Consider the following 11,961-nt stretch of genomic DNA (forward strand, 5'->3'; position numbering starts at 1 on the left):
CCAGACGTAAACTACCCCAGAAAGGCTGGGTAAAATCCTGCTAGTGGGTCTCTACAGAACTGCTGACTCCAGAGGTTCTTTTCTACTATAGTTGGCAGTTCCCAGTAGTTGAATTAAACAGTGAAAACAACAGGACATAATTCTAGTCTCTGAGCTTCCTCCCAGATTGACTCATTAGGAAAACTCTCAGGCAGTTTGAGAAAGAAGGAAAACTGAGATGGTTGGAGTGCTAATACTCCACTGCCTATCCTCTCAAACTAGTTACAAAGCCATTCTATAAAGATTCTGGAAATCCACAGCTTGATCGGGTTAATACAAAATCGTGAGATTCTAATCTCCATGAGGGCAGGGATCTCGATTTGTTCACTGCTGTTAATAAGTGCCTAGAATGGTACCTGGCACGTAGGAGGCACTCAAGAAATATTTGTCAAATAAATGAACTAAGTGAAAATCAGTTACAGGGATCAACTGGATGTGTCCTGTGTTTGCTGTGTAGTTGCTAAGTTGTGTCCAACTCTTTGCAACCCCATGGACCGTATCCCACCAGGCTCCTCTGTCCATGGGATTTCCCAGGCAAAAATACCGGGGTAGGTTGCCATTCTTCAGGGGATCTTACTGACCCAGGCATCAAACTCTCGTCTCCTGCGATGGCAGGAGGATTCTTTTTACCACTGAGCCACCTGGGAAAGCCCATTCTGTGCATAGGTCTTTTAATAAAGTTGAGAAGAATGATGTAGCAATTTAATGGTGCTATTATATTTCATTAAGGATGTCACACACTTTCCCAAAAATATATTTATTTTTAAAAACAAAAATCAAGTCAAATTTTTCAGAGACAAACCAGAGTTTGAATTTCAGCTTTCAGAGTGAAAGTTAAGCATCCGTAATCACGCAGAAGTATTTCTCTGCAGGAGGTAAAACATTCTGTCTGACTGTGAACACTCCATTCTCTAAATCTTGTTTGTGTTTCTGCCATCATTGTACTCCATTCCAGGGCTCTGGCACGCAAGATAATCCACTTCTAAAACTCAAAATTTCCAAATTGAGATGAACGATTGTTGGGCTTTGGTTGGGGTTTATAACCAATTCGATCATTAATCATTTGTTCCCGGCTCTTGGGATCACTGCTGAGTCCAATGGCACCTTCTCCATCACTGCCTCCTACAATGTCCACATCTTCCTTTTGTTTCTTACGGGTCTGAAAGTTTAGATGTTTTAGTGTTAAGGCAATATTCTATTCATTAATAAACATTTATTTAGCACCTACCATGTATTAGGCATTAGGGTAAAGGATAGGGTTTGGGATTACACAACAATAAGCTGAAATCCTAGGTTTAGATGGTTAGGGGTCCGAGAGGATATAAGAGGATACAGTGATAAAAGATGTAAGCCCTACCTTCCAGGATGTCACAGTCTAAAAGGGAAATAGACCATTAAAATAGAAGATGAATCAGGGCTATGACAGAGCAAAGTCCACACAATAGATGGAGATTAAAGTGACTGGTAAAACAATAACCACCAGAAATTAACAGATGACACCATGAGATTAAATGTAACACAAGAATAGAAAGTTTTGTGCTATCTTATCATGAGGTCTGTCTGACTTGGGGAATTCCTTTTTGTTTTCAGATAAAAGGTTTGGCTCCAGCCACAAGTTACTACAGAATTCACAGTCAATGTCTCAGTTTGATCACTTTCAAACATCCCACAACTACCCTACCTGAGAGTTCCTTATTAGAAGAATGGCTCCACTACACCAATCCCAATCCCTGGAATCACTGCTGTTCTTCACCACTTACTGCTATTCTTCACCACTGCTGATCTGGGAGCCTTTAAATGCCAGCATCAAAGTATATAGTGCATCAGTGAGGTATTTATATATATACATATACACACACACACATATATATATAAACATAATGGCCTCCTGAGTTACTCTCTAGGTTATACTACCTAACATAACATTAGAAAAGCTCTCCCTAAACACCTTTGTGAAGACAAGTTCTAAAAGGCACAGGATGATATATCATTTTATAAGCTGTGAGAAACTCAGAATATCCAAGTAAAATGAAATCATTTAAAAGGCTTCCAACTGTGAACAACTGCTGACTGTTTCAAAATCCAGAATCAGCAAAATGTAATTAAACTAATTTTAGTAACAAATAAAATACCAGTTTTCTGTTCCATTTTAGCACAGGACAAAAACTATTCCTCCCTCCAAAGTTGCTCTAAAAAACAAGTGAAACCCTCTAAATAACTGTAGTAAAAAGATGAAAAACAACAACAAAAATATCAAGGCATAAATTTATATCTAGGAATAAATTTGACCAAGGAGGAAAAAAGTCCTGTACACTTAAAAATGAGACATTGTTGAAAGAAAAGGAAGACACAAAGAAATGAAAAGGTATTCTGTGCTCATGGATAGGACAGTTAAAATGTCTATACTCCCTAAAGCTATCTACAGATTCAATGCAATCCCCATCAAAATCCCAACAACATTTTTCACAGCAATAAAACAAAAATTCCTAAAATTTGTATAGGACCACAGAAGACCCCGAGGAGCCAAAGCAATCTTGAAAAAAAAGAACAAGGCTGGAGGTATCACATTCCCTGATTTCAAATTATACTACAAAGCCACAGTAATCAAAACAGCATGGTATTGGCAGAAAAAGAGACACAGGTCAATGGAACAGAACTAAGAGCCCAGAAATAAACCTGCACATATACAGATAATTGACTTACAACAAAGTAGCAAAGAACATACAATGGAGAAAGGACAGTCTCTTAAATAAATGCTGTTGAGAAAATTGAACAGCCAATGCAAGAGAATGAAGCTAGACCACTATTTTGCACCATACACAAAAATTAACTCAAAATGGATTAAAGACTTTATTATAAGACCTCCTGAAACAATAAAACTCTCCTAGAAGAAAACATAGGTGGTATGCTATTTGAATCAGTCTTACCAGTCTTTCTGAGTATTGTTTCCTCAGGCAAGGGAAACAAAAGAAAAATAAACAAATGGGACTATATCAAACTAAAAACCTTTGGCACAGCAAAAGAAACCATAAACAAAATGAGAAGACAGGATACTAAATGGGAGAAAATAGCTGCACATAATTTATCTGATAAGGGATTAATCCCCCAGATATATAAAACTCTCATACAACTCAACAACAAAAAAACAGAGGACCCAAGAATCTGAATAGACATTTTTCCAAAGAAGACAGATGGATGATCAAGAGGTATAAGAAAAGATATTCAACATCACTAATTACTAGAGAAATGCAAATCAAAACGACAATGTGATATCATCTCATGCTCATTAGAATGGCCATTATCAAAAAGACAAGAAATAACAGGTGTTAGAGAGGACGTGGAGAAAAGGAAAGCACACATTCTGAGAATGTAAACTGGTACAGCCACTAAGGAAAACAGAATGGAGATTTCTCAAAAAGTTAAGAGCAGAACTACCATATGATCCAGCAATTCCACTCCTGGGTATATATCCAAAGAAAATGAAAACACTATTTCAAAAAGAGTTCACCACCATGTTCATCACAGTATCATTCACAATAGCCAACATATGGAAATAACCTCAGTGCCTCATGACAGACGAATGGATAACACAGATGTGGTGTATCTATATCTATATAGATATACCATACAATACTACTCAGTCATAAGAATTAACTCAATTAAAAAACTCAATGGGGAGCTGACTCTGCAAGGTCAAATTTCAGTATGAGACTAACACTTTATATAATAAGACTTTTTACAACTGAAGTTTAAACCATAAGGGACATTTCAGGGGAAGAGCACAGAGTGTTTATTGACACTGAAATTAAAGATAACTCGTCAGGAGAAGATAAAGTGGAGAGATGACCAAGGACCAGATCAAAAGGGCCTTTTATGTCATCCTAAGGAATTTGTACTTTATTCCAAAAGCCAGTAAAGAATTTAAGTCTTACTGATTGACATCTAATACCGTACGGTAAGGCTATGCTTAAAAAATACATATTGAACTCCTACTAGATGCTGGGAACTCAACAGTGGAGAAGACAGGCATGATTTTTACAATCAGCATTCCTAATGTAAATGATTTTACAATAAACAAATCATTGTAAATTATAATAAGTGCTATGAAATAAAAGAATAGTGTTCTGAGAGACCCTAATGAGGTGGAGAGAGCACGGGTAGGAATGAAAACACCGAAGCTGGACAGGGTCAGAAGAGGCCTCTCAGACTGAGGAGGTCACATTCAAACTGAGACATGAAGAAAGAGGAAAGACTCCAGGCAGAGGAAAATAACATGTGCAAAGGCCACGAGTTATAAACAGTTTGGCGTGTTCAAGGACAAAGGAAAACCAATGTGCCTAGGGTACAGAGGGCAAGGCAAGAGTGGCAGAAGATGAAACCAGAGAGGGGCCAGAACATACAAAAACTTGGAGGCATGACAAGGAACTGAGGCTTTATTCCAGGTTCAGGAAACCACTGAGGATTTTTAAGCATGAGAATAACATGAGCTGAAATTTTTTAAAGATCACTCTATATAGATACCTAATGGAGAAAGGATTGAAGACACAATAATGGACGTGGAGAGACAACTTGGATGCTGCTCAAATTGTGCAGTGAGATAATGGTTATTGGAATAGGGTTCTAACGGTGGAGATAAAAAAGGTATGGGTAGATACTAGAAATATTCTGGAGGTAGAACCAAAGGATTTATGGAAAAATTGAATATAAACGGTGAGGGAAAGGGAGAACTTAAGATTGTCTCTCAGGATTATGGTGTGAGCAACGATATAGATACTGACATAGTAGAGTATACTGAGGTAGAAATGGTTCGAGGAAGAAATCAAGAGTTTTTTGTTTTAACATATTAAGTTTAGTACACTGAATAATGACCTCCAAAGCTATCAGGCCCTAATCTCTGGATCCTGTAATTATTGCCTTGTATGTGAAAATGGTCTTTGTAGATGTGATTCAATTAAGGATGTTGCAATGGGGACATTTCCCTGGAATATGTGGGTGGGCCCTTAATGCCAATGCATGTATCTTGTAAGAGACGGCAGAGGGAGACTTGACAGGCAGAAAAGATAATGTGATTACAGACAGAGACACCGGACTGATGTGGCCACAAGTCAAGGAATGCCAGCAGCCACCAGAAGCTGCAACAGTCAAGGAACAGGACTGTCCCCTACGGTCGCTGGAGGGAGCACAGTCCTGCTGACATCTTGATTTTGGATCAGTGATACTGGTTTCAGATTGCTTGCCTGCAGAACTGTGAAAGCCTAAATTTCTGTTGTTTGAAACCACCAAGTTTGTGGAAATTCATTACAGCAGACACAGGAAGCTAATACATTATGTTTAAGATGCCTGTCAAGCATCCAAATAGAGATTTCAAACAAGCTGTTGGTATGAGAATCTGGAGTTCAAAAGTTAAGGGTTCCTGTTTTAAATATTCCTAAGGGTTTGAAAGTTGTACTCACCTCCAGGTCCTTTCGAATGCTCTCAAACTCCTCAATATCATCAAGTTTCAGCTCTAGGCGGGTTGGTTTTCGTCGCAGCATCATGAAATCAATACTAAAGGGCAGATGCAGTAAACTATTAGCTGTTAAAAATGGTAGAAAGGAGAAAAAATTGTAAGGCATAAATCTTAGCTACAAACATAAGACCAGTTTGTAAGCATGCATACTAAAACAAATGGTGATACAGAAGACTCATCTGGAATCACACACTGGCTTCTAAGTCCTTAGGGATATAATTATCATGATGCAGATCCACAACTCTATAATTCCAAAAATCTCTTTCTTCCAGAATTTAAAATAGCAAGCTGCCTATAAAATAGAATTCTGGGCATCAATCACTTTAATCTCATGTCCATTCCCAGATAATTATTCTAGCTAAGAGAATAAAGCTAAAATATCACAACTTTAATTCAGTATAGTTAGTAGGAGAATATACAAGTCAATAGATTTGACCAACACTATGTGGGAATTGTGAGAGACTTATGATCACTCCTGAATGCTAAAATTAGTTTGCGAAATCGTATGAAAACTCCTTCTAACTCACCAGTTCACAGGGTTATCCTAAAGGTCTGAATAGGTCCTCAATGGATAGGTCGTTCATTCAACCAACACTTCCTGTGCTCCAGCTACTGAGTTAAAAGGCATAGTCACAGTCTGTGGGGAAAACAAACATAAAGAGAAAACCTCAGTATACTGTAGGAAGAACTTTGATGAGGGTAATGTAATGACATCACAAAGGCACCCAATCCAGTGGGGTGAACAGGGATGTGGAGGAGATGATGTCTAAGTTGATTTTTGATGGACAAGCAGAAAAGGGGGATTAAGGGCATCCCAGGCAGAGAGAATAAGTATACACAGAGGCTCAAGAGAACACTCTGGAATCTGAAAGGTAATGCTTATGCTAAAAAAGAAAAAAAAGCTTTTTTTTTTTTCTTTTAGAAGAAAATAAAACTCCTCAGTTGAGTTTAAAACCTGTTGATGGCATCATCTTCATATCCTCACCGTATCCAGTAGAGATCATCTATAATAACCGTTAGTAGATGCTTTGTTGAATAAACTGAGAGATCCAAACCAAAAAGAAAAGGAAATGAAGTTTTCTTGAGCACTGTGCCACACTCTTCTTTTTACATTCTCAGGTTTACTCTAACAGAGAAATACCATGATGCTGGCAAAATTACCCCTATTTGGATAAAGCTAGCTCAGATAAAGTCGTAGCTGCTCAGTTGGATTAATAAATGTCAGCCTCCTGGGAAATTCCCTGACAATCCAGTGGTTAGGACTCTGTGTGTCCACTGCAGTGGGCACCAGTTTGATCCCTGGTTGGGGAACTAAGATCCACATGCCTCGAGAAAGGGAAAAAAAAAAAGTCACCCTCCTATAAAAATTGTACATAGGCCACAGGGAGAGGATTACATGAGAAGCATGTAAGTGAAAGCTCCTTTAAAATATGCATAGGCCCCTCTCGCCTTCTCTGATGGCCCACACTATCTGGAGTGTGTTTCTCGTTAAATAAATCCACTTCTTACCAAGCAAAAAACAAACAAACAAAAACCAAAAATACATGTAGAGATATAAATTGTTAATACATGTATCTAGGATATAGACAGGACTTTGAAATACACAAGGAAGAAATGTCTCCTCCTCCCACGAAGGTTGGGACAGACACAAGTAATGTGTCTGTTTTATCAATACAAAACACGGGCACCTCACATTTCAAATTGCTTTGTACTAAATCAGATATTATCTTGATTCCAATGTAGAAAAAAAGTAGAGGAGGCCAAAGTTCCAAGGGTGGAGAATGTTTAAAAAAAGAACTGAGACACATTTTAACCTTTCTGCAAACTGTAAAAAGCTCACCGCCAGGGATCAGTATAGAGTAACAGATAAAAGTGCCTGCTCTGGAGATGAGCGTGGCCTTGCCCACCAGAACAAGACCCAGTTTGCCCCACGGCCAGTTCCTCACATCAGGAAGCCTGCACAAGCCTTTTATCCTCATCCATCAGAGGGCAGAAAGAATGAAAACCATAATCACAGGAAACTAACCAAACTGACCGCATGGACCACAACCTTGCCTAACTCAATGACTCTATGAGCCATGTGGTGTAGGGCCACCCAAGATGGACGGGCCATGGTGGAGAGTTCTGACAAAACATGGTCGACTGGAGAAGGGAATGGCAAGCCACTTCAGCACTATTGCCTTGAGAACCCCATGAACACTATGAAAAGGCAAAAAGATACAACACTGAAAGATGAACCGCCCAGGTTGGTAGGTGTCCAATTGCTACTGGAGAAGAGTAGAGAAACAGCTCCAGAAGGAATGAAGAGGCTGACCCAAAGCAGAAATAACACGCAGTTGTGGACGTGTCTGGTGGTGAAAGTAAAGTCTGACGCTGTAAAGAAGAGTATTGCATAGGAACCTGGAATGTTAGGTCCATCAGTCAGTTCAGTTCAGTTGCTCAGTCATGTCTGACTCTGTGACCCCATGGACGTCAGCACGCCAGCCTTCCATCCATCACCAACACCCACAGCTTGCTCAAACTCATGTTCATTGAGTCAGTGATGCCATCCAACCATCTTATCCTCTGTCATCCCCTTCTCCTGCTGCCTTCAATCTTTCCCAGCATCAGAGTCTTTTCTAAGGAGTCAGTTCTTCGCATCAGTGCTCAAAGTACTGGAGCATCAGCCCTTCCAATGAATATTCAAGACTGATTTCCTTTAGGATTGACTGGTTTGATCTCCTTGAAGTCCAGGGTCCATGAATCAAGGTAAATTGGAAGTGGTCCAACAGGACATGGCAAGAGTGAGCATTGACATTTTAGGAATCAGTGAACTGAAATGAACTGGAACAGGCGAATTTAACTCAGATGACCACTATATCTATTACTATGGGCAAAAATCCCTTAGAAGAAGAAAATGGAGTAGCCCTCACAGTCAACAAGAGTCCAAAATGCAGCACTTGGGTGCAATTGCAAAAATGACAAAATGATTTCTGTTCGTTTCCAAGGTGAACCATTCAATATCACAATAATCCAGATCCATGTCCCAACCACTAATGCTGAAGAAGCTGAAGCTTAATGGTTCTATGAAGACCTACATGACCTTCTAGAACGAACATGCCTTGGATCACAGAAAAAACTAGAGAATTCCAGAAAAACATATACTTCTGCTTCATTGACTACACTAAAGCCTTTGACTGTGTAGATGATAACAAACTGTGGAAAATTCTGAAAGAGATGGGAATACCACACCACCTTACCTCCTCCTGAAAAACCCGTATGCAGGTTAAGAAGCAACAGTTAGAACTGGACATGGAACAACAGACTGGTTCAAAACTGGGAAAGGAGTACGTCAAGGCTGTATATTGTCACCCTGCTTATTTAACTTCTATGCAGAGTACATCATGAGAAATGCCGGGCTGGATGAAGCACAAGCTGGAATCAAGACTGCAGGAGAAATATCAATAATCTAAGACATGCAGATGACACTTATGGCAGAAAGTGAAGAGGAATTAAAGAGTCTCTTAATGAAGGTGATAGAGGAGAGTGAAAAGCTGGCTTAAAACTCAACATTCAAAAAATTAAGATCATGGCATCTGGCCCCATCACTTCATGGCAAATAGATGGGGAAACAATGGAAACAGTGACAGACTATTTTCTTGGGCTCCAAAATCACTGTGGATGGTGACTGCAGCCAGAAATTAAAAGACACTTGCTCCTTAGAAGAAAAGCAATGACAAACTTAGATAGCATATTAAAAAGCACACACATTACTTTGCCTACAAAAGTTCATATAGCCAAAGTTAGTTTTTCCAGTAGTCATATACAGATGTGGGAGCTGGACAATAAAAAAGGCTGATCACTAAAGAATTGATGCCTTCAAACTGTGGTGCTGGAGAAGACTCTTGACAGCCCCTTGGACAGCAAGGAGATCAAACCAGTCAATCCTAGAGGAAATCAACCCTGAGTATTCATTGTAAGGACTGATGCTGAAGCTGAAGTTTCAATACTTTGGCCACCTGATGCAAAGAGCCAACTCATTAGAAAAGACCCTGATGCTGGGAAAGATTGAAGGCAGGAGAAGGGGATGACAGAGGATGACATGATTGGATGGCTTCACCAATTCAATGCACAGGAGTTTGACCAAACTCCAGGAGATGGTCAAGGACAGGGAAGCCTGGCATGCTACTGTCCAGAGGCTCGCAAAGAGCCTGACATGACTGAGCAACTGAACAACAATTGGAGGCAGAGATTCTAATTCCATCCCCACTGATTTTAGACAACTGGCTTCACCTTTTACTAGATCTTGGTTTCCTGCTCTGTATCTGTTGTTGTATGGATTAAATGTCGCATTGCAGTGTAAATTCCTGTAACAAAACCTGGCGTTTAGCAAACGCTCAATCAGTTCAGTTCAGTTCAGTTCAGTTGCTCAGTTGTGTCCAACTCTTTGTGACCCCATGGACTGCAACATGCCAGGCTTCCCTGTCCATCACCAACTTCTGGAGCTTATTCAAACTCATGTCCATTGAGTCAGTGATGCCATCCAACCATCTTATCCTCTTTCGTCCCCTTTTCCTCCTGCCCTCAATCTTTCCCAGCATCAGGGTCTTTTCAGGTGAGTCAGTTCTTCGCATCAGGTGGCCAAAGTATTGGAGTTTCAGCTTTGGCATCAGTCCTTCAATGAATATTCAGGACTGATTTCCTTTAGGATGGACTGGCTGGATCTCCTTGCTCTCCAAGGGACTCTCAAGAGTCTTCTCCAACACTACAGTTCAAAAGCATCAATTCTTCAGCGCTCAGCTTTCTTTATAGTCCAACTGTCACATCCATACATGACTACTGGAAAAACCAAAGTTTTGACTAGATGGACCTTTGTTGGCAAAGTAATGTGTCTGGTTTTTTGATATGCTGTCTAGGTTTGTCATTGCTTTTCTTCTAAGGAGCAAGTGTCTTTTAATTTCATGGCTGTAGTCATCATCTGCAGTGATTTTGGAGCCCAGAAAAATAAAGTCTGTCACTCCATTGTTTCCCCATCTATGCGCCATGAAGTGATGGGGCCAGATGCCGTGATCTTAGTTTTCTGAATGTGGAGTTTTAAGCCAACTTTTTCACTCTCCTCTTTCACTTTCATCAAGAGGCTCTTTAAGTCTTCTTCGCTTTCTGCCATAATGGTGGTGTCATCTGCCTATCTGAGGTTATTGATATTTCTCCCAGCAATCTTGATTCCAACTTGTGCTTCATACAGCCTGGCATTTTGCATGATGTACTCTGCATAAGTACATATATGTTAAATACATACATATATGTTAAAAGTACATATATAAATACATACATACATATATGTTAAAAACATACATATAAGTTAAATAAGCAGAGTGATAATATACAGCCTTTACTACTCCTTTCCCGATTTGGAACCAGTCTGTTGTTCCATGTCCAGTTCTAACTATTGTTTCTTGACTTGCATACACATTTCTCAGGAGGCAGGTCTGGTGGTCTAGTATTCCCATCTCTTCCAGAATTTTTCACAGTAAATAGCCATTATTATCGTAAAGAGGCCTAGGGGAGGGGAGGGGGCTCTTTCCAGCTCTGGAAACACCAATATTTTGTGAATCTCCACCGCCTACAAGGAGAAGGAATTGACAACCCACTCCGGTACTCTTGCCTGGAAAATCCCATGGACAGAGAAGCCTGGGAGGCTATAGTCCATGGGGTCGCAAAGAGTTGGACACGACTGAGCGACTTCACTTTCACTTTCACCCCCTACAAGCGGGCAAAAATCTTGTCTTGTCCACCTCTGATGCCCCAGCACCCAGGGCAGCAGGGTTGTGAAAAGTTGTTTGCTTGCAGTTTACCTGAGGCCTCACATTCATCATCTCACTCAGAATAAGATAGAAAGACCTGCTGAAGACAGCAAAAGCGGGGCGTGGCTCCTCCGCCTGGTCTTTATTTCACTTCGGCGCTAGAGGGCTCTTTGAACTTATTGTTTCACCACTGTCCAAATCCACCGAAAACCCACCCAGCTCAGAAGAAACTGCCAAGAGAACTTCCTGACAGCGGAGAACAGCACTCCTGCCGCAGCCCCCGGGCTGCACTAGAGGGTCCGGGGCGAGAGTTTCCATGGCAACATGGCCCTTGGCGCCAGGAGGACTTAGAGCCCCTGGCCGTGCCAGGAGCCGACAGCAGGCCCCGGAATCCCTCGATTCGCTCCCTGAGTTCAGTTTGCAGCCGCGCGATTCCCCGCACCTACCTCTTTTCAGGCCTGTTCAGTCCTTTTCCGGAACCTAGGCGCCCACCCCGAATCATCCGCTAAGCCAACTGGACTACACTTCCCACACTGCCTCTGAGTCTCTCTCTTCGCAGAACCTTGTCCTCCGCGTGCTTTTCTCGGAGGCTCTGCAGATCATATCTCTCAACTAGCCCAGACTCCCTGC

At 40.8% G+C, this 11,961-nt stretch overlaps 1 protein-coding gene across 2 annotated transcripts; it reads right to left on the minus strand.

Annotated features, from left to right (window-relative positions):
• Positions 1-780: 780 nt before the first annotated feature.
• Positions 781-11,957, minus strand: CDC26 (cell division cycle 26). Of its 2 annotated transcripts, none has more exons than XM_061426560.1 (4): positions 11,778-11,957; positions 6,076-6,185; positions 5,493-5,586; positions 781-1,198 (listed from the first exon to the last, which is right to left on the minus strand). In XM_061426560.1, exons 3-4 carry the CDS (start codon positions 5,574-5,576, stop codon positions 1,022-1,024), a joined length of 261 nt encoding a protein of 86 aa, XP_061282544.1. In that variant the 5' UTR covers positions 5,577-5,586; positions 6,076-6,185; positions 11,778-11,957; the 3' UTR covers positions 781-1,021. The 2 variants fall into 2 exon arrangements, with proteins under 2 accessions (XP_061282544.1, XP_061282543.1); XM_061426559.1 differs by having other exon boundaries at positions 5,493-5,614; positions 11,778-11,953.
• Between the last annotated feature and the right edge of the window lie 4 nt (positions 11,958-11,961).

The sequence above is a fragment of the Bos javanicus genome, chromosome 8 (assembly GCF_032452875.1).
Source record: "Bos javanicus breed banteng chromosome 8, ARS-OSU_banteng_1.0, whole genome shotgun sequence".
Taxonomy (NCBI): domain Eukaryota; kingdom Metazoa; phylum Chordata; class Mammalia; order Artiodactyla; family Bovidae; genus Bos; species Bos javanicus.

Excerpts from the sequence above, each read along its gene's own strand:
- CDC26 (XM_061426560.1), bottom strand. The coding sequence starts at position 5,576 with ATGATGCTGCGACGAAAACCAACCCGCCTAGAGCTGAAACTTGATGAT. Across the intron at positions 1,199-5,492 it reads GCATTCGAAAGGACCTGGAG|ACCCGTAAGAAACAAAAGGA; the intron begins GTGAGTACAACT and ends CTAAACTTTCAG.